Below are 22,623 nucleotides of genomic sequence, written 5' to 3'. Positions count from 1 at the left end.
TATTTATTTATTATACAAATAATAACAGAAGTTCCTTATATTATATTTGACCTCAAATCTCAGAACTTTTGTGTAACTTCCACATTTCATTAGTCATAACATTGATCCAATTTCCCTTTCACTCCAAACGTCATGACACAGTTCTGTTGAACCATTGCAACATAGAGTAGTATGATGCACATACATATACATAAGTTTAAATATTGCATATAAAAAGGAAGTCTCTCAGCAACAATAAGAGTCATCCAGACAAGTCAGCAGTTGAGTAAGAAGTGGTTATTTAAATATGGTATTATCAGTTGGAGTTTTCCACCACAGTAGTAGAAATGTTCATCGCCACAATCCTTCAGTTAGGCTATTCCGGATTCCTGAACTCTGCTGAAAATAACGTTTTATCTCCAGTGCTTGTCCCACTCCTGTGTTATCAGAGGGTTTCTAATAGATCCTTCCTCCATGTGCCAACATTCGGTCTAGTGGTTAGCACCACTGCTTACTGTTCCACACACATTGCACCAACAGTACAGATGGGAGTTTTAACCCGCTGTCATCCTCCCTATCTCCCTGCCCTCTCTTTCACAATGTTACAAATAAATAATAGAAAGATATGGAAGGAGACAGGGATTTATTACATCCTCCTTTTCAAGGAAAAGAAACGTGCCAAGGTGTCCAGTCTGAGAGAACCTCCATCATTATTATCATCATCATCATCATCATCATCATCATCACTCCCCAGAGATCCACAGGGTGTGCTCAGAAAAACAGGCCTGCACCATCTCCATGGGTCAACCTCCTAGAAGGAAATCAACATAATAAGTTAGATAAACAACAACATGTCATACTTATGAATGTATGACCATATGGTGAATATAAAAAGTACTGTTCTGGCCTCAACTCACCTATGGGACCAACAGGTCAAACCTCTGTTGATTTTCCTACAGCAACTACTTCTTTGCCCTGTGAAGAAAATGAATATTAAACAACATCTGGTGAAATATTGTTTTTGCCCCTTTGTTTATTGACAAAGATCACATAAAACTGTGATTAAACAAATGAAATGTAAGTTCATGTGTAAAATAAAAGTGTATAGGATTTCACTATGTATTTTAGGCTACTTGTATGAATATAATTAGCTCCTATTTTGAAGACATGATTGTACAGTACCCCACCTTCCCCAATCCTTGAGCAGTGGCCAGACCAGGGGGTTTGGGGGAGATGGAGGGTCTCTTCCTGGTGGTTGCCGGGGGGCTTGTCTTCCTGAGACCGGGCGCTGGAAGGAGGGTGACGCATGGCTTGAAACTCTGGGAGGCCAGAGACGAAGAGGAGGAGTCCTCCACCTCTCCACCAATAGCAGAGAGGCAGCTGGGCTCAGAGCTGCTGAAGACGCAGGTACTCTCTCCTGACGACTCTGTGCCGTCCACTAGGATAGATACAGAGAAGGACACAGATACTACATCAGCCACGTACCTTTTGATATGAATCTCTTTTACTATTGTTAACCAATAGTAAACTTGTAAGGTATTTAATATATAATGACAAACAACTCACATAGAACTTGAAGCTTCTGTTTCTGATGGTGATGATGATGATGAAGATGATGATTGTTGATGTCATCCTCTGCCACAGCTTCAGTGGAACAACAGGCGACATGATTGTCCTCCCCTCTTTGTGGCTGGTTACCGGGGGGTAGAGAGCCTCGTCCAGAGGAGGAAGATGATTGGCTGCAGGAGGTGGAGGCACTGCTGCCTGAGCCAATAGAATTGGGCCTTGGATACTCTAGATCTATCTGGGCACAGCACACCACAGGGCCTGAAAAAAAAAAACAGTAAAAAAGTGTGTGTGTACCAGGGGAGTACACAGGTGTTTGATACCATTCTTCATTCCATTTCATGCATTACAATGAGCTGGTCCTCCGATTTCTACCTCCACCAGCCTCCATTGGTGAGTATATATTGATTTGTGTGGACCTGGGTCAAAATAGAATATATTATGATCCAATTACTTTACTTTAGTGCATCCATTGGGCTGGGTTTGCACTACTGGGACTATTCCATTGACCAAGCAATCTAAAGTAATTGCTTTTTAAAGGTCCAGCATGTAGTTTTGCGTGTGGCTGCACCTGATGCCGTGCATATGCTACGTTTTCTAATCGTGCCAAACATATCCTTGTGAACAAACCAAACATGAAATAGGCACGCAAAAGCCAGTGTCCTACCCGACACCAGAATATAGAAAACACTTGGTAGGAACTAGTACAGAACTCTTCACTGAATGTTCTTCATCATGTGATCTCATTCCTTGATGGCTCAGATTACACAAATCTACATACTGGACCTTTAAGTATCTAAAAAGAAACCAATACTATGTTGATACCTGATGGTCAGGTCAAGCGTGGGTTAGGACTTGGCTGTGGACGTACCTCTCCCAGGCAAGACACAGTTGACAGCCCTGTCACAGATAGCTGCTTCACTGGGCTGGATGTCCTTGAAGGGCTTCCTCCCTACACCCATGAACACCCTCTCCTGCATATGCAGCTCTGCAACACAAAATACACCATGAAGGTACAATACACCAACATTATACAGGTCTGCATGTTTCAATATACTGTACGGGTATATAAGGGGTATTTGGGTTATATAAGGTGTAACCTAACCTCTGCTGTAGGCGGCCTGCTCCCAGAGTATCTGCTCCAGGTCTCTGGTCCAGGCCTTCTTCCCCTCGGCCCTGTCAGCCCTCAGTGTGTACGTGTCCTGGCTCTTCCTCCTCCGGAACCAGATCTCAAAACACAGACCACTCTCCCCTGAGTTATGGGTCATACCTATGTCACACATCTGAATAGGGAGGGAGGGAGGGAGGGAGGGAGAGAGGGAGAGATCCAATGTCTGTTAGCAATGTCATCATATGGGCTCAACAATTAGGTCTCTGTCACTTGGTCAATCATGTTGTTGAAAAATTTATACAATACAGTAATGTAAGATTCAGATTGAAATTCATTGTGTAAATTGATGTGATATACTGTATATTCAACATTAATCATTGATTGCCTAATTTAATTACAAGGCCAACAGGGCCTTTTATAAAGGCATTAAACATTTTGGAAGATGACCAGATAGGGCGTCCACACACACAGAGACACAGAGACACAGAGACACACAGACACACAGACACACACACACACACACACACACACACACACACACACACACACACACACACACACACACACCTTGAAAGACTGTTTGTAGACGTAAACATCGTTGCCCCTGTCAGTCTTCCTGGTCTTGCTGAAGAGGATGAGGTCCTGGAAGAGGAAGACTCGCCGGAAACACCTCTTCTTCCTGAAGAACACGGTGAACTCATCCTGACGAATCAGCTGGCCTTGCTCCTTCAGGTTCACCTGATGGGGGAGGAGCAGTGAGGACAAGGGGAACTAACCTGAGTCATTAAAGCTCTTTCTAGTGTTTATATCATCAATCATTTCCCTATCCAAGCAACTATGTATAGTATCTATCTACAGCATTTAGAATAGATCTTATCTATCTACTGTATTATCTACTGTATCTATCTACCTGTCTGTCTGTCTGTTTGTGTCTGTCCGTCCCTCCCTCCCTCCCTCCCTCCCTCCATCCCTCCCTCCCTCTTTCCATCCCTCCTTCCATCCATCCGTCTAGCTTACATCACAGTCCTGAATGGCGTCCATGGTCAGGAGGTCGTTGCCATGGCGCATCTGGAAGCGGACCATGTCAGCCGCAGCCTGGATCTCTGCCCTCTCCCTGTCCCTCTCTGACCCCTCCGGGCCCCCTCCACACCCCCCCAGGAGATCCTGCAGCAGCAGGCTGTACTTGCTGATCCTCTGGATTGGTCTCAGCAGGTAAGAGGACAGGTCCATCATGTCCCCCAGCTCCTGCTGCTTCCTCTGGGGAGGGACAGAGAGCAGGGTGGGGTCAATTATGGGAGTAAGTTGAAATTCATATTCTATATTCACATCGTCATCGAAAGTTAATGGCACTTTCAGGTTCATGAATTGAACTCTAAATTCATCTCCTAAACAGAATTAATTGATAGAAGAATTGACCCCAACCCTGATGGTAAGACACATGTTATCATTGGTCATATGACTATGAGGGATGTAGAAGCTTCACCTTGAAGATGTCATGGCGACGGTGGAGGATCAAGGTGTCTGATTGGGGCTTGTTCCTGCTGTAGAGAGCATAGAGACCAAAACTCTCTCTCTGCCAACAGAGAAGAAGAGAAGGTTTCAGGTCAGCCGCACTATGGATATTCAACCTCACTAGCTATTTGAACATGTCAACCAGTGGAGGCTGGTGGAGGTTGAAATTGGAGGATGGGCTCATTGAAATGCATGGAATGGATCCTCATTTCATTCCATGCATTACAATGAGCCTGTCCTCCAATTTCTTCCTCTGATATCAACAGAGTAGCTAAATCAATGTACAGTGTCAGCATAGGTTTTACAGCTGTGTGGTAAACATAGGTTCAGATAGGGAGAGGAACAGGAACAAATATCAGTAGGTGTGTAACACCTTACATTATAGCCAAAAGGTATTATGCATTAGGCTTAACTTGTAAAAAAAAACAAAAAAAAAACAACCAAACTACAACTTACATGTCTGAGGAAGCATTGCGCCACAAGTAGGGGTTCCCTCTGACAAGCCTCTAGCTCTGGCAGGAAGCAGTGGCTGTGGAAGTCATGCAGTTTCTCCATGTTGCCAAAGATGAGACCTCGTTTCCCCCGGAGGTCCTGAGGCACGTCAGCTCTCTCCAGCAGGGGGAGGTAGTGAGTCAGGATGTAGCCTAGCGAACGCACATACTCCCTCTCTGTCAACAACAGCTCCTCCATTATCCTCTGCAGCTTCCTGTTGAGATGGGGTAGAGTTACATCAATAACAACACAACATGTAGAAGTGTTATACAGCACCATCAACAAAACAGCCAAACAATAACTGTCAGCAGGGGAGGCTGGTGGAGGTAGAAATTGGAGGAAGGGCTTATTGTAATGCATGGAACGGAATGAGGAATGGTACCTAGGAAGGTAGAATTACATTACATTACATTACAATGAACCTGTCCGCCTATTTCTGCCTCTACCAGCCTCCACTCGTCTGCTGCAGCTTCCTAGCTTCTTAGAGATGCAGGCTTTTGCAACATCAATGACAACAGATCCTAACACTATCTCTCGTCTAATAACAAGCACCTATAGAATAGAAAAGAATAGAATAGAGTAGAAAATGTATATGAACATGGAATATAATATGAATATGAATTCAGGTCTGAATTTACCTGTATCACTTCAATGCAAGCTTTAAGACAGATAGAATAGTGGGGGTGAAGACAACACAACACTATAGAAGATACAGTCAAGTCATTCTGAGTCATTTTCAGTCTCCTTCCATACAAAACTCACACAGTATTGCTGGTGCTCTCCTCTGGACTGACCAGTGACACCGTCTCCTCGCACCTCCTCACGGTCAGGCCGTGTCTCCCCGCCGAGGCCCCCTGGTCCACCAGGACCTCCACCCCGCTACAGGACTCCTCAGAACAGAAGCTTCCGTGGCGGGAGATCTGGAACCTCTGTGCGGCCTGTAGGATGCGACACGAAGGCTGACCGTGGGAGCACGAGGCCGGGGTCTGGGCCGGGGCCTGGGGCTCCGTGTGGTGACCAGACGTGGGTGTGGCGCACGAGTCCTCACTCACCGACCGGCCCACCAGGCCGCGTTGCCACGGGAACCACACGCATCCTGCGGTGTGCGTGTCCTCGAGGGCGGCAGCCTCCCTCCTCTCTCTCCTCCTTGCCGCTCGGCCGTTGGCCTCCCTCCTGGACTCCTCCCTCTCCTCCCTCGCCCTCCCCGTGGATATGACGACCTTTGACCTTGTCTTACACCCTGCTCTGTTATCACCGGGCTTGAGGTCTATGTAACAACAGGCCACTGAGTTGTTGCTCCTCTCCACCGTCCTGTAGAACCTCCCCTCTGGAGAGCCTGTACAGGCTGGTGGAGTGTTCTCCCAGTGTGCAGGTCCAGGTCGAGGAAGTAGCATATCTTGACCAGTCAGAGGTGCTGTCGGAGCTGTCTGGGCCTCATCATTAAAATCACCCCCATGTCCAGACCAGGGGCTTGTATCCTGCTGTGGGACCCTGTCCATATTACCCCCATGTTGAGACCAGGGGCCAGAGGTCTCCGAGCCCCTATCTACACTACCCCCATGCCCAGCCCATGGGCCTGTATCCAGCTGGGCCTCGACCACCTCCTGCAGCCTCTCCTCCAGCTGCTGCCTGACCTCCTGGCACCTCAGCCAGGCCACGTTCCACACACGCATGCCCCTGGAGCCCCGCAGGGCACAGGCCTGGGCCTTCACCTGCTGGAAGGTCTCCGGGGAGAACTGGCGGAAGCTCTCCTGGTACATATGGAGGGTGCTGACGTGGTCCCGGTAACCCTGCAGGGCAGCACCACTATCCCTGTGTGCCTGCTCCTGGTCCAGGTATTGTCGGCAGTCTTGGGCCAGCTCAGTAGCCTGGGGAAAGGGAGAAGACATCATACAAATCCCTTAGAGAAAGGTAGAGGACTTATTCAATAACAGTGGAGGCTGGGCTCATCGTAATTCATTACAATGAGCCCGTCCTCCGACTTCTACCTCCACTAGCCTCCGCTGTTCAATACCACCTTAATAAAATAAATAAATGATTATTATAATGAATTATTGATAGTAATTCAATTCTATGTATATATGTATAATGTATAATGTGTGTGTATATATATATATAGTACCAGTAAAAAGTTTGGACACACCTTCTCATTCAATGGTTTTTCTTTATTTTTATTATTTTCTACATTGTCGATTAATATTGAAGACATCAAAATTATGAAGGAACACACATGGAATTATGAAGTAAACAAAAAAGTGTTAAACAAACCAGAATATGTTTTGTATTTTAGATTCTTCAAAGTAGCCACCTTTTGCTTTGATGACAGCTTTGCACACTCTTGGCAAGTTTGTGTCCAAACTTTTGACTGGTACTGTATATATTAAATACATCAATGAGATCAGTACAGCAATTCCAGAGTGCAGAGCTGCTCACTCACCTGTTCACAGAAGTGGCAGATATGGACCATGGTCTGCAGCTCCCGGCAGCATTGTTCTGCCCGCGACAGGAAGTCAGCGAGGCCAGACTTGAAGGTTCCGACCATGGTCCTAAACACCTCCGTCTCAGGGTAGGACTGACCCTGGACCTGCTCTGCCTCCGTCACCAGAGACAGGGCCTGCTGCTGTCGATCCTGGAATAACCATTTCTTAGTTTATACTTCAAACATGAATCATTCTACTAGAATATTGTAATTCTACAAGAATATTGTCATTCCGCAAGAATATTGATGCTAGACTTGGCTACTAGTGCTTGAATGAGAGAGCTAGGATTATGATGTGTTGATATTGGGCTATTGATTATGAGGATATTGATTATTAGGATATCGATGCAGACAGCATGACCTCTCGTCCACATAGAGACCAATGAATAAAGAATGAAACAGTGTGATAACTCTATAGCACTGTTGCAGTGCTGAGGAGGGGGTCCTCGACTTACATGGGCTTCTATTTGTATTAAACCTTTATTGATACAGGGGTGTCCCTCTAAGACCAAGGTCTCTTTTCTAGGGAGTCCTGTTTACATTACAATACATTACATTGAAATGTTGTTAAAATGTTATTTTAACGTAGGCAGGAAAATCCAAGGAGGAAGGATGTTAAGCTGTCTACGATCCTTTACTTACATGTGATTCTATGAGGAAGGATGTTAAGCTGTCTAGGGTCCTATACTTACATGTGCTTCTATGAGGAAGGATGCTAAGCTGTCTAGGGTCCTATACTTACATGTGCTTCTATGAGGAAGGATGCTAAGCAGTCTAGAGCCCCAGACTTACATGTGCTTCTATAAGGAAGGATGCTAAGCAGTCTAGAGCCCCAGACTTACATGTGCTTCTATGAGGAAGGATGTGAAACTGTGAAGAGTCTGTTCCACTCTCTCTCTGGAGTCCTCCACTGACTCCGCCTCCAGCAGACGTCTCTCCCCTTCCGCATCAAACCACTCTCTGATCTACAGGAGGGAGGGGTAGTCATTAAATACCCAACACAAGTGATTACATAATGTTTATGTCTGCATACCATGCATGGTATTCATTGTATATTTATATATTGTTTCAGGGTTTGGATATCCATCCCATCATTCTGAAAATGTGTGTTTGATACCATTCAAATCGGAGGACGGGCTCATTGTCATGCATGGGATGGAATGCGGAATGGTATCAAACACATGTACATGACAATGAGCCCATCCTCCGATGTCTACCTCCACCACCCTCCCCTAGTGTGTATGTACCTGTGTGAAGAGTCCCTCCATGTGTCTGAGCTGCAGTAGGTACTCCAGGTGATCCAGAGACAAGTTGGACTGCTTCACCAGAGTGTGACCCTGCTCCTCTACATGGTTGTACTGGCACGTGACGGAGTCCACAGCATCACTGCATGGAGAGGAGAGGGGTCAGGAGAAACATGCAATTGACCAATCAATCAACCAGCCAACCAGCCAGCCAGCCAGCCAGCCAGCCAGCCAGCCAGCCAGCCAGCCAGCCTGCCTGCCTGCCTGCCTGCCTGCCTGTCTATTTGTCTGTCTATCTATCTATTCATCAATCAAACAAACTTGATTTGTATGGCAAATTTTACAAAAACATCTATCAAAAAGTGCAATAAGCATTCTCTAAGTGAAGCTGTCTATATCAGTGATACTCGACCCTGGTCCTGGAGAGCTGCAGTGGGTCCAGGTTTTCGTTCCAGCCCAGTGCTATCACACCTGGTTGAACTAATCAACTGATCTCCAAAACCTTGATGAGCTGAATCAGGTGTGTCGGGGCTGAGATGGGACAGAAGCCTGCGGCACTGTGGCTCTCCAGGTCCAGGGTTGAGGATCACTGGTCTATATTCTTCCAGCCAGTGATCTCCAGGTGATGTACCTGTAGTCTTCACAGTGGGCGTATCTGAGGTCACTCTCCCTCCTCAGCCTGGCCAGCATGGCTCCACCCTCCCTTTGTAAGGTGATCAATCGGCTGTCCTCCAGGACATCCCTCATGAGAGTTCTCTGTTCTTTAATGCACTGCTGTACATCCTACCACAGAAGAAGACAACAGTCTGTACATCCTACCACAGAAGAAAGCAACAACAGTCAGAGGACAATAATCTCTGTCCAACCTCTCCATAGAATAAAATAGAAGATTACTTGTACTACCTAGTGTATACTAACTAGTGTGTACTACAGAGTGTGTAATACCTAGTGTGTACTACAGAGTGTGTCTGAGGCTACCTGTACTGTGTCTATCCTCTGGTGTCTCCCCAGTCTCCTGATGGCTCTCCGAAGCAGACCAGAGGCCTCCTGCAGGTCGGACATGAAGGGATAGAGTTTCTGCAACACACAGGGTTTGGTTATGAGAGAGACCCAGGCAGGAAGACCAACAGGATCCTATCTGAACTGACAGACATTAGACATGCTTGGCTAACGCTGTAACATTGTTCTCAGGGCACATTCACAATGGATTATGATTTGCCTCAAACAAACAGATGATACTCAAATGACGACTACATTGTTATCCTATTCTATTCTATTCTATAAACTTGTCCAAGGGGAAGGTTAGGTTGTTATGCTACATTCATGACCAAGTCTGAAACTCGGAATTCCCACCTGTGATCTCGGATTCACTCCGAGTTCACAGCATTCAAGTGATTTGAGGTCGGACACTCCAAAGAACATGAACAACCACAGGTAATGGCTAACATTGGTCAGATATAACCACTTTAACTTTCAATGATGCAGGTTTCCAACTCTCCAAAACGCATCTCATGCACCAAAACAAACAACAGCGACATCAAGGGTCAGTCTGTTATTGGCCTACCTGATGGAGCTGCAGCCAATCAGTGTGGCAATAGGGCAGAGTTCCATCTAGGTCAGAGGTCAGCTGGCTCCCCTCCACCACCTTGTGCAATGCCTTCAGTGAGGTCACAACATCACTCTGTTTCAAAAACAGGAAATAACACAGCAACATCAGCAATATCTCACAACCAATGCAGTGTGCATGAACTACAATCATAAGTAGGAGTACAGAATGAGATGGGATGGAAACCACAGGGGTTTATGGGTAGCGTAGGCAATATGGTTAAGAGTCTGCTCTGACCTGTATTCCTGGACACTTCTCTGGGCGATGGCTGCTCTCCTTCTCCACCAGCATCACCACACTGTGCACTGCACCTGGAGACTGCTCCTAGTGCACAATCACAATATTACACCTCCCAGCTTTCAGTAGCAGATAGGAATGCTAGAGCTCAACATCTATAAGGTAAATTATATATTATTTATATAATGAATATAATATAAAGAATATAATTATTAATATATACATTCACAAATTATTGTTTGTTTCTACGGTATTCTGTGTTACATTCAGTTAACTGAAACTGTACTGCATGGGGTGTCAACAACACAATCACAGTATTACACCTCATAGCTTTCAGTAGCAGATATTAAGGTGTAAATCGACTTGCAGCTAAAATGTAACATCTATAAGCGAGTAACATATAACACATATATAAACAAGTAACACACATATAACTAACATGTATTTATAACATCATTATCATTGGTTGCTAAAACAAGACCGTGAAGAGAGAAGTGGAAAGACGAAAGTGGACATTGAAGATGTCAATGGAACCATTGGTCATTTATACATATCTGCTGCCCTCTGGTGGTGTTTTGAGGATGTCATTTATCATGAGGAAGACGTACATATATACCTGTATATTCATCTTACCTGAAGCATCACCAAGGCCTTATTGAACTGTGGGGGAGGTGGAGTCCTCCGAGCGTCAATGACCAGTGTCATCCCCAGTTCTCTTAGCTCTCTCCTGGAACATATGAATATGAAGATGACACATTCAGAATGAATAGAATAGAGTAGAATAGAATAGAACAGAATAGAACAGGTCACAATTCAATACAATAAAACACAATGCAACACTAAACAACACAACGCAATGCAACACTACAACACAACACACCACAACACACCAAACCTCACCACACCTCAACACACCACACCACACCACACCACAACACAACACCAAAACACACCACACCACAACACAACACAACACATTACACCACACCACACCACACCATGACACAACACAACCCAGAGGGCTAGGCTGTACAGAGACAGAGACCAGAGGGTGTCCCGGTACCTGATGATAGAGTGGAGGTAGAGCAGCAGTCTGCAGAGCTCCTGGCCAGACACCTGAGGAGATCTCCAACCCTGGTGGGCTCCATGCACCTCCAACACCGCCCGACTGGCCCTGTCCCTACCTCCTAAGAATGATCATGGAGAACAGTGTTATAACCCAGTGGACTTTCTCTGGGCAGAAACACAGTATATCGCACCTATGTATTTGAAGCTGATATGAACCGTTGAAAATGAGACTTTTCTGAGTGAGTAGATTGATTAGAATCATTAGAGCAGCTGAGCTGAGTTAATAGTTTCCATACCTGTGAGACATGCTATTCCCATCTGGAGGGGGTGGGTGGTGGGGTCTGGTACACCCAGGGCTTCAGATCTGGGCTGGGACTCCTGGGTGGTCTGAGGTGGAGGGGTCTGGTTGTCTATCTGCTTCTTTGTCTGGGGCTGTGTCTGTTGTCTACTGTGTATGGGCGTTTTGCCTGCCTGGCCTCCATCTATCAGGAGGGTGTATTTTACAGAGAGATAAGTGATATAAACCAGTGACACTTCTTGCTTTAGGTTTACTTTTGTTGCATACAAGATATTTGTCCTTTGACCTTCGCCTATGATACAGATAAACATACTGTAGATCCCATCATACCATAGTTCTAAAAACCAACCAAGAATAACAACATCATTCCTACCTTGACTGGGTAACCTCCGCTTGCTCGTCTTTGGCGACACCAGTCCGAACGCCGTGGCATTTTTACACTTGACCACATGTAGCCTGGGGATCATCTCCATGCTGGAGTCAGTAGTACACCCCCTCCTGACATTGTGTCCCTGAACTACAACCTCACACTTCTCTGAGGTGTCCACGACCGTCGTGGAGAGAGAGGAGCAGCATCTCCCATCTGTCTCTGTGGTTTCCCTACAGCTGTGGCTGTGTGGAGGTCCGCGGGAGGAAGTATTCGAGTCTCCAGAGTCTTTAGAGAGAGTGGTTTTAAAAGGGGTAGTCTTGTCTTCATGTCCCAGGGGACCACGCTGCTTTGAGGGTTCAGAACCTCTCCCGTCCCTCTCTGTGGTGTCTCTAAGGTTGTGCTGAGGTGTCTCTGTGGTGTCCCTAAGGTTGTGTTGAGGTGTCTCTGTGGTGTCCCTACGACTGTGTGAAGGTTTGTCTGTGGTTTTCCTACGACTGTGTGAAGGTGTCTCTGTGGTTTCCCTATGGTTGTGTTGAGGTGTCTCTGTGGTTTCCCTACGGTTGTGTTGAGGTGTCTCTGTGGTGTCCCTACGGTTGTGTTGAGGTGTCTCTGTGGTTTCCCTATGACTGTGTGAAGGTGTCCCTGTGGTGTCCCTACGGTTGTGTTGAGGTGTCTCTGTGGTTTCCCTATGACTGTGTGAAGGTGTCCCTGTGGTTTCCCTACGGTTGTGTTGAGATGTCTCTGTGGTTTCCCTACTCCTGTGTGAAGTTGTCTCTGTGGTTTCCCTACGGTTGTGTTGAGGTGTCTCTGTGGTTTCCCTACTCCTGTGTGAAGTTGTCTCTGTGGTTTCCGTACGGAAGTGTTGAGGTGTCTCCATGGTTTCCCTACGGAAGTGTGAAGGTGCACAGGACTGTGTATTAATGTCTCCAGTGTCTCTAGAGAGAGTGGTTCTAACAGGGGTAGTCTTGTCTTCTTGTCCCGGGGGATGCTGCTGCTTAAAGGGTCCAGAACATCTCCCGTCCCTGTCGGTGGTCTCCGTGGAGGTCCGTCCGCGTGGAGGTCCACGTAGGATAGTGTTCATATTAGTATTCATGTAAGTGTTCATGTCTCCAGACTCTATACAAGGATCAGTGCTACCAGAAGGTGTCTGGTCTTCATGTTTTTGGGAACAGTGATGTCTAGAAGCACCCTGACCCGGTCCTGGTCCGGTACTCTTCTCTATAGCGTCACTATGGCTGTGTAAAAGTCCTTGTGACAATGTACAAACTTCCCCAGACTCCCTTGAGAGAGCTCTGCTGACAGAGGGAGACTGGTCTAGACCCCCGGGGGGACAGAACTGTCGGGTGGTAAAACACCCTGACCCTGTACCCTTCTCTGTAGTGTCCCTGAAGCTGTGTAAAATATCACGGGACTTGGTGTGAACATCTCCAGACTCCCAACAGGAACCAATGCTAACAGGGGGAGTTTGGTCATGGTGTCCAGGGGGATCACACTGTCGGGGGGGATCGGAACTTGGTCCAGCCCCCTCTGGTCCCAGTCTCTCTCTTTCACATGGACCAGATTCCTCCACAGCCTCCAGTGTATTCTCTCGTTCCCTCTCTCTCTCGAACGAGACAGGGTTCTGAAGCGCTGCCTGGTACGACTCCCTGTAACGACATCTACAATGAAAACTGATTATGACATTTTAGCAAAATATGTTCATGATATATATAAAAAATGTTTTCATTAAAAAAGTAATGAATGAATCCTTTTCATTAGTTTGTTAATGAATTAATTCACTCATTCAGTCTATGTTTTATATTGTAACAACAGCAAAGTGATTCAACCATTTCTAGGAGCCCGTAAGAACACTGAATGATACATAAGCTGAAAGATGCTATACGGAGGATCAACAAGCAAAGGAAGACGAGGAAAGTCATTTTTAATCTTCCATTTTCAGCTCCAAATGAAGCTGTACAGCTAACACACCTGAGCTCCTGTGCCCGAGACACCTTGCCCATCCTCCTCCTCAGACAGGGGGTGCAGGGCTCCTCTGAGAACCGCACCGTCCGTCCACAGAGGGTCGGGTCCCTGGGGGGGCCGTGGGAGTGGTGGGAGGCTGGGGGGTCACAGTGGGGGTGGGGGTCCCTTGGGGGTTGGTGGTGGTGGGTGGCTGGGTGCTCACAGTGGAAGGGGGGGTCACTGGAGGGTTGGTGGTGGTGGGCGGCCGGTGGACCACAGTGGAAGGGGGGGTCACTGGGGGGTTGGTGGTGGTGGGGAGCTGGGGGGTCACAGTGGGAGGGGTGCTCCCTGGGTGCTCCATGGTGGTGATGATGGTGGGGGGCTAGTGGACCACAGTGGGAGGTGGGGTCCCTGGGGGGGCCTTGGTGATGGTGGTGGGGAGCTAGGGGGGCTGAGGGTGCTGGGGGGGTGGGCCTGTTGTTAGACCTAGACATGGCCTCCGCCCTGGGGTGTGTCTGTCTGTCTGTCTGAGCCCAGGAGAGGAGCTGCAACGCCTCCACCAGGTCTACGTACTCCCCCTCTGCCTCAGCCTGGCTCAGCCCGCTGGGTTTACTGGTACTGGTACTGGGAGGGTTAGTGATACTGGGAGGGTTACTGGTACTGGAGCTGGTACTGGGTGGGTTGCTAGTTTTGGTCCTGGTAGGTCTACTGATACTGGTACTGGGAGGGTTGCTGGTACTGGGTGGGATACTTGTGTTGGTACTGGCAGGTCTACTGATACTGGTACTGGGAGGGTTACTAGTGTTGGTGCCGGTGGTTGTGGTAGTGGTGGGGTTACTCCCAGAATATTTCATACTGGGGAATACTGAACATCCAGCTTCAGCAGCATGGGTGGTGTTTCTGGTACTGGTATTGTTACTGTTACTGGTACAGCGGTTGTTCCATGTGTGGGGGGATACCCAGCCTATGGGCTTGGCCTGGTCCCTGGCTCGATCCCTGGACTGGTACTGGTCCTGGTCCACCTTGACCAGCCTGGAGCTGTCCACCAGACGCAGAGACACCGCGATGCCATGCTTCGCCGGCCGGATCCTGGGACAAATACAAGGAGGGCATTTGTCATATTTCATATTTGTGATATACAATATCCTTAGACTGTTGTCTTATATTTGTCACATGAAACACATTCAAATGCTTATTCAAGCTTCCTAGCAGAACAACTCAATCAAACAGCAGTTAGAAAAGGGAAATTATGAATAGACATGCAGTACAAGATTAATATAATACAAAATCAAGTGCAGTAAAGCCATGTGTACTACAATGTTGTTACCTGGTCTCTACTGAGTAGGCAGACGGAGGCTGCGTCAGCGAGGGTTCAGGTAGAGGTAGAGAGAGGTCCTGGCGAGTGGTGGTCGGAAGAGGAGGAAGAGGAAGAGGAAGAGGAAGAGGAAGAGGAAGAGGAAGAGGAGGAGGAGGAGGAGGAGGAGGAGGAGGAGGTGGTGGTGGAGCAGACTCCATAGCAGACAGAGAGGGAGAAGATGCCATCGTTCCTCTGGGTTTATCCTCCACAAACTCAGGCAGTGCCACCCGCGCCCAGGGGACCCTCATCATGCCCTGGTCGGTGGCCAGCAGACAGTGGGTGAGGGGGGCGCCATGCCGGCCCTGGTTCAGCTCTGCCAGCCAGGCCTCAGTGAAGATGCTGGGGTAGAGGGTCTCTGGGATGGGGGTCTCCTCCACCTTCAGGAAACACAGAGAACATACAGTATAGGTGAGTACATCTAGTGACTTTGGGTACTGGAGCTCTGTGTAGACCAGGGGAGGCTGGTGGAGGTAGTTTTAAAAAGGTGTATATATAGGTGTATATTTTATTTATACTGTATAAATAAAAAATATTCGTATAATATTATTATTATTCCATAACAGAATCTGCCTACAGTCACCTCCACCTCCCGACCCGGCCTCTCGCCCTCCTGCAACAGGCTGGAGACCAGGATGCGTGCGGCCTGCTGTGAGAAGGGCGCCACCTGCAGGTAGAAGTCGTCAGGGCGCAGCAGCAGAGGGTTGACAGGCGAGAGGTGGATCACTACTCTGTCATGCAGACACAGGGGCCAGCCCTCGCAGCGGAACACTACCTCAGAGAACTGGGCCTATTGGCGGAGAGAAACAGGGCATAATGTTATTTATTTCGTAACAATAACAGAAGAAGATGGAGGACAGGACAGACACGTCAGTAACTCCTCTAGAGATTATTCCATTAGAGATTCATCTTTACTACTGTATGTAATATGTAATAATAATGATGATAACAACAGTAATGTATATTTGTATTTGTGAGATAAGTCTTTTTTGTGCATGTGTGTGTGTGTGTGTGTATGTGTGTGTGTGTGTGTGTGTGTGTGTGTGCATGCGTGTGTGTGTGTGTGTGTGTGTGTGTGTGTGCATGCGTGCCTGTGTATATGTGTGTGTGTCTATGTATATCTCTGAGGCTGATGATGACTCACGCAGGCTGCTTGCTGAACACTCTCAAGGATGTGCTTGGCTGGAATCAGGAAGTCCAGCAAGCACTGGAGGGCGTCGCCCTGGTAACGACCCTCAATGACCTGGAAGAGCTGAGTGAGGACAGTGGGGGCGGTGGCGTCGAAGGGGGGGTAGAGGGCCGCGAGGGTGTTCTGGATCGACCCCTCCAACGAATCAGGGTTCTGGAACCCAGAGGAAACAGAGTTAGAATTATAGAACACTCTTAGAACACATCCTACCATGAAGAAATCACTGATCTGATTACTTGATTGATGAAAGCAAAGCAGTGGAAAGCTTGTTTGGACTGATCCATTCAGTGATTACCTAAAGTGAGAAATGAAGGAAGGAAGGAAGGAAGGAAGGAAGGAAGGAAGGAAGGAAGGTAGGCAGGAAGGAAGACAGGAAGGAAGAAAGGAGGACATGAAGGAAGGCAGGAAGGAAGGAAGCAAGGAAGGAAGGAAGGATGCATTTTTAGCATTTGAAGTAATCCAACAGGGCCAGTGCTGGCCACTGTGGCGTCACTACCCGCCAGGCCACATCACTGAGACATGTTGACAACACGCAGGCAAAGTTTCTGTGGAACTCAGGGTTAGGCCGGTGTCACGTGAGACATCTGAGCTTATAGGCCGGGTGGCAAACACCCCATAATAAACAGACTAGGATGTCGCTAGGGGAGATGCCAGGTTTACAATTACCACATTCTCCCTGACCTCCGCCCTCCTACCCGTGGCCTGTCGCCCACTTTTAGGCCCTGCTTTATATAGCTTCAGCCAAGCTGGTAGAGGTCCATAATGTATAATGTATAGGCTGCTATGTGCTTGGATCAGTCTCAATGTATAGCCTGCTACGTGCCTGCTTTGCTAATGGAGTGTGATACTGTATTGGGAAGGGTTGATTCTCTTCTGCTGTAAGATGGTAGCCTAGCTTTATATAGCCTAGCCAAGGCTAACAGGAGCCAGGAGAGGAGAGCTTCATGTACAGGCTGCTAGCTACAGTACCTGCATGGTTCAGTCTCTATGCTGCTAGAATACTGCATGGTTGACTGTTAATGGAGGGACTATGGGGGAATGTGAATCTATAGTCCTTGCGTAAGTTTAGTTAAAAAAAAATGTTGATTAGAATTCCAGTTTATTAGAATTCCAGGACAATTATGTTAGTAAAACACTGTCTTCATTCAATTCCATTCTCCCATCAATTCATTTCCAATTCCATTCATATCTTCAATTACATTTCAACCATGAGTTGGCTGGGGCATGTAGGATCAATCTCAATAGAGACATGATATGTGAAAAGCGTGATTATATAGTGCTAGTGTCATGTGTTACGTAGATTGTGGACTGTGGATTCTAGTATAATCGCAGAAATATTTTGACATGCAGATTTGATTAAAATACACGAATACAGTACCATGCATCCTGCTCCTTCTATTCTGTTTCAACTGAATGTGAGTTCTGGGAAACCAGCCTGTAGAAACATGGGATGATTAAGCAATTTGAGCCTAATATCAACAACACAGGAAGAGCCTTGCTACTTACTGTACATGTGTTTGAGTTCATTGTCCAGGAATATATGTTGCCTAGCTACTAGCCTCTGTACTTTCTAAGTTCTTCTCATATGGATCTGGATGAGTTTGTTTTCAATGGAGGAATACCATTGTGATCATCATTCCATTGAACTAGATGCATCCCAGCTGTGGAGGGAAGGATGGAATCTAGAAGCTCAATTCAGAGCATTCAAAATCAGAACACTGCCACGCCTTCCAGGAAGGAACACAGCTATGTAGTAATGGTGGTGGGCTCATGAGCTTTAGCAATCATGAGTCTGGGAACTGGGTATACACTTGGGGCTACTAGTCTTGGAAGTCTTGGCTGCCAGTCTTGGAAAAATCTTTGTTCTCTTGCCTTACAGGCCTTGGAAACACCTGCATCTTGGTCTGGGCTTAAGGAGTGTCTATGAAAGATGTGTTTTGTTCTGGGGGGTTTGGCTGCGTGGTATGTGATGTTGGGTTGGGCCTGATGTTGGGTCAATAAGAGACCAGGAGGTCCCAGACCATTCTAAACATGACCTGAAAACACACAGAGAGGCACATTCAGAAGTACACACTCTACAATGTGGGACAATGTGACATTAACAGGTCTGTGACAGTGACACTTTATTTCACAGTCCACCATTTACAAGATATTTAGCTAAATTGTAAAATTGTTTGCTTTCTTTGAAATATACTGAAAATAGACAGAAGCACCACTACATACCACTTGGCACCAGGCAGTTACCAATTGTGTGGAATTCTTTCCAGAGAGTATTCACTCTTCCCAAATAATCAGGTAAAAAACAGGTAAGTACCAGCCAAAACTGGACTGTAAAATAAAGCTTTACCACTGTGAATCAGGACGAGTGGGTCTGTGTGAGGAGTCCTCTCCCAGGATGTATAATGTACTGTAAGTCTATCTACCGCAGAGAGGTGATATCTTAGCTCCATATCAGTAAGTGCTTAGTCAGCATCTATAACTAGCAATGTCATGCTATACATGCAAGTATGACAGTATGCACACACCGTATGTACTGTATGACACAAAAAATGGCACATACATGTACAGGTGAGGAAACCCTGCACACTAGATAAATACTCTTACACATAGCACAGCTCTCTCACTCAGCCAATGAAATAAACCTCAGATTGCAGATAACTGCATTAAGATATGGGGGGGGCGGGGGGGGGGGGGGGCAGTTAACATATGTTTGATAGTCTAAACATCTCTAAACATCAGCTAAACCCAAACAACTCCCTCTAGACGGCTGGGATGAAGGATTTAAAGTACATTATTATGGATTTAAAGTACATTATTATGGATTATCTTGTAAACAAAATGTCTGGGAATATCTATGATAGCCAGCCGATTGATTTGACTATTTGGCAAAGCATCTGAGCATCGTTTCTGACAATTAAACTAAATTTAAAAAAGCCCCATTTCCTTTGTTTATGTCTGCGTTGTGTTCATGTTGACAAATTGAGCAGAGATGACTATGTCTGGATTCCCCATGATATGATGTCTGTGTGATAATTGAGGGACTGCTATCTATTGGTCATCAGTAGGGGCCTAAATGTTTTCCTGACCATGTGACCTACCCAGGAAAAACTCTGAGCCCTAGTTATAGACCCTAGCGTATTGAATACGACATTCTGAAACATTAGATACATTTCAGTGAGTGGATCTGCTGTGACAACAGATACAACCAACTCTAAAAAGCATGTAGGAATGCACCGCATTGGAGTTTGTTGTTGAGTTTGAATGAGCTGATGCTACATAGCTGACAGCTGATGCTACATAGTTGTGTTGATGGGAAGCTGAAGTCACTGTCCTTGACCATGCAGCCAAACATTTCCATTTTTGCATTTCAGTTAAAGCACTGTACCCTGTACAGTGCTCTTCCCCAGAGAAATAATCAGGATGACTACAACAACAAAAACAGCACTGAGTCACTGCACATATCAGTGACTCAGTCACCTTGCCTTTAGGCTTGTTTTGCGGTTGGCTTGTTTTCTTACAGTAGATAGCATATAACATAAACTACTGCAGCACAGCCAGTCAGACAGGCAGCCACCTGTACAAACTGTAGACAGGGCCAACGAGTCTCTCTCCCCCTTTGTGACCTCATCATCATCTGTCTGATTGCTGATTGGGCCTGAAGCCCAGATCTGCTGACTAATCAGATTGACAGGCCTGGTGTTCCAGAGATGAGACCTCTATCTGAGAGCTAAATCAATCACAATGTTGCTTTAACAACATCTTAGTTTACTTGACAGTGAACAGATGGGTGTCTTTGTATAATATGAATCACAACTAAGCTGAAGACTGACTTTGGAATCACAACAAACACCTGTCAGAAGCAGATTAGTGTATTTTGAGTTTCATACACACTGTCACATTGAAGGTAGCAAACTGTGGCATATTTAATGAATCTGTCTCGGTTAACTACAGTTAATGTCTCCTTTGACATTGAGTCTATAAACTGTGCTTGTTCCCATAATCATGGAACTTAGGCTGATAAGCAGGCTTTTTAAAGGTATGTGTGGGGTGGGAGTTACGTTTAAAGGTTACCTCTGTTTGATAACACTGAATCACGATACCAGATGGTCGAGACCAGGGGAGGCTCGTGGAGGTAGAAATCGGAGGACGGGTTCATTGTAATGCATGGAATGAAATGTGGAATGGCATCAAACACATGTATTTGATGCCATTCCTCATTCCATTCCATGCATTACAATGAGCCCGTCCTCCAATTTCTACCTCCAACAGCCTCTCCTGGTTGAGACGTATCAGCTGCACAGGATACTGTAGACTGAAAATACACAAACAGGAATATAATTGCATTTTTCGAGTCATTTATTTAACCCTTGGTTTGCATGGTCAACTGGCTGTGAACACAGCAAGACAAGAGGGAAGAGTTGAGGATAGTTGTTGACTTAACTTGTAGATAGAGATGCGCCCATCTTGGCCTAAAATGCTGTATCGAGAATCGGAGATAGACAATGCTATCAACTGATCCGATGCCACGATGCAAACTGTCGTAAAAACCTGACAAACACATGATGTCGTCGACTGGCGGCTGCACAGCTGAGATGACACCTGTGTGCGGTGACAACAATACCATGTCCAGCCAACCATGTCTGCGGTCTGGAATGACTTCACGCTTGAGACAGACACCAGTAAAACTGCTTGTTGCAAAATTTGCAAGGAGAGGGGTGGCAGCAGCATTTCACATTAAAAAAGAGCCTTTTATTGGATCAGTCCTCAGTATTGGCCGATACTCAGAATCGATATAGGTAATGAAAAAGTGGTATCAATGCATCTCTACATGTAGATTCACTCCCAGTAAAACATGTCTTGGTTCACAGCCACTTGAGAACATGTGGTAACGCGACACCCTCTATGAAAACACTCCAAATTACAGAGAGAGTAAATCAACACACAGGCTTAATCTGAGGATCTACTGTAAATGTCCACTGAGCCACTGAGAAACACACACACACACACACACACACACACACACACACACACAGAGCCTATATTTAGTTGTTTCACAAGTCCTGCAAATAAGGCCTGCTAGCAGGCAAATACTAATTATGATGCCTTGATCAGCAGAAAGGTTTGAAGCTGGGGGCAAACTAGTAGTCAAGCAGTAGAAAGTGTGTTTGAAAACACATCATTAAATTAAAGTAGGGATCAGTTTCACTAGCTTACTCACTCCACCTGTTATTAGGTCACAGCTGAACTCTAAGTAACTCTAATTAATTAAAACTGCTGCTTTTCAAACCCATATTCCCAGACATGATCTAACAGAACACAAGTGGGAACACAGAACCTATTAACTATTTTAAGCCGGAACTTCTCCATCTTTGAGTGACCACAATCAGCCCACTTCTCAAACAAACACACACACACACACACACACACACACACACACACACACACACACACACACACACACACACACACACACACACACACACAAACACACACACACACACTCTCTCTCTCACTGTGATGTAGAGCCTAAATGGTACCCTCAGGTTGACTCTCATTCATAGAGGGAAGCAGACCAGTCTCACTAACGTATATTCTCACAGCTACTCAGCTATAGAGAATAAAGCTATACACATATATATACATATATCACATGTTTACAGACACCCTCTCCAAAGACTGTATAATCAGTACAGACAACCTCTACAGACTCTGAATAGTCAGTACAGACACCATCTCCAGACTCTGAATAGTCAATACAGACACCATCTCCAGACCCTGAATAGTCAATACAGACTCCATCTCTAGACCCTGAATAGCTCCTGAAACTAACAACCAGACATTCATTTAGTTATTTCTTTCCCAGAGGAATACCAGTGTGAGCTCTTAAGTGTTGGACCAATGCCTGGTTACTGGCTACAAGTATGGGACGCAGGACAACAGAGGCCGTTCTGTGAAATCTCAGGGAATGCCCAGTAACATGAAACCCTCACCTTGAGTCAAAACACTCCGGTGTGTGTAAATTTAGGCTGGCTAGCTTGGACTGGGAATACATGGGATTGTGTTTAACATGATCCGCTACACGTGTGTGTGTGTGTATGTGTGTGTGTGTGTGTGTGTGTGTGTGTGTGTGTGTGTGTGTGTGCGTGTGTGCATGTGTGTAACACGCGAGAGGTTATG

General features: G+C 46.2%; 1 protein-coding gene across 1 annotated transcript in view; it reads right to left on the bottom strand.

Moving 5' to 3' along the window:
* The window catches only part of quoa (quattro a), a gene marked incomplete at its 5' end in the record, with an annotated part of 26,053 nt that continues 3,430 nt past the window's right edge, over nucleotides 1–22,623 (bottom strand). The window contains 29 exons of the mRNA XM_083676062.1: nucleotides 1–790; nucleotides 897–954; nucleotides 1,167–1,417; nucleotides 1,546–1,806; nucleotides 2,417–2,533; nucleotides 2,651–2,828; nucleotides 3,224–3,394; nucleotides 3,674–3,913; nucleotides 4,140–4,229; nucleotides 4,625–4,874; nucleotides 5,423–6,528; nucleotides 7,098–7,289; nucleotides 7,982–8,104; nucleotides 8,387–8,525; nucleotides 9,015–9,166; nucleotides 9,362–9,460; nucleotides 9,948–10,064; nucleotides 10,227–10,313; nucleotides 10,860–10,953; nucleotides 11,117–11,131; nucleotides 11,290–11,413; nucleotides 11,591–11,776; nucleotides 11,966–12,846; nucleotides 13,324–13,413; nucleotides 13,931–14,060; nucleotides 14,127–14,992; nucleotides 15,414–15,637; nucleotides 15,847–16,047; nucleotides 16,402–16,599. Coding sequence (XP_083532188.1) covers nucleotides 913–954; nucleotides 1,167–1,417; nucleotides 1,546–1,806; nucleotides 2,417–2,533; nucleotides 2,651–2,828; nucleotides 3,224–3,394; nucleotides 3,674–3,913; nucleotides 4,140–4,229; nucleotides 4,625–4,874; nucleotides 5,423–6,528; nucleotides 7,098–7,289; nucleotides 7,982–8,104; nucleotides 8,387–8,525; nucleotides 9,015–9,166; nucleotides 9,362–9,460; nucleotides 9,948–10,064; nucleotides 10,227–10,313; nucleotides 10,860–10,953; nucleotides 11,117–11,131; nucleotides 11,290–11,413; nucleotides 11,591–11,776; nucleotides 11,966–12,846; nucleotides 13,324–13,413; nucleotides 13,931–14,060; nucleotides 14,127–14,992; nucleotides 15,414–15,637; nucleotides 15,847–16,047; nucleotides 16,402–16,599 — 6,624 coding nt within the window. The 3' untranslated portion in view covers nucleotides 1–790; nucleotides 897–912. The remainder of the gene's footprint in view (nucleotides 791–896; nucleotides 955–1,166; nucleotides 1,418–1,545; nucleotides 1,807–2,416; nucleotides 2,534–2,650; nucleotides 2,829–3,223; nucleotides 3,395–3,673; nucleotides 3,914–4,139; nucleotides 4,230–4,624; nucleotides 4,875–5,422; nucleotides 6,529–7,097; nucleotides 7,290–7,981; nucleotides 8,105–8,386; nucleotides 8,526–9,014; nucleotides 9,167–9,361; nucleotides 9,461–9,947; nucleotides 10,065–10,226; nucleotides 10,314–10,859; nucleotides 10,954–11,116; nucleotides 11,132–11,289; nucleotides 11,414–11,590; nucleotides 11,777–11,965; nucleotides 12,847–13,323; nucleotides 13,414–13,930; nucleotides 14,061–14,126; nucleotides 14,993–15,413; nucleotides 15,638–15,846; nucleotides 16,048–16,401; nucleotides 16,600–22,623) is intronic.

This window comes from Argentina silus, assembly GCF_951799395.1.
Source record: "Argentina silus genome assembly, chromosome: 8".
Lineage (NCBI taxonomy): Eukaryota > Metazoa > Chordata > Actinopteri > Argentiniformes > Argentinidae > Argentina > Argentina silus.
The sequence above is the reverse complement of the archived record's forward strand: the minus strand, read 5'-3'. Positions and strand labels throughout refer to the sequence as shown.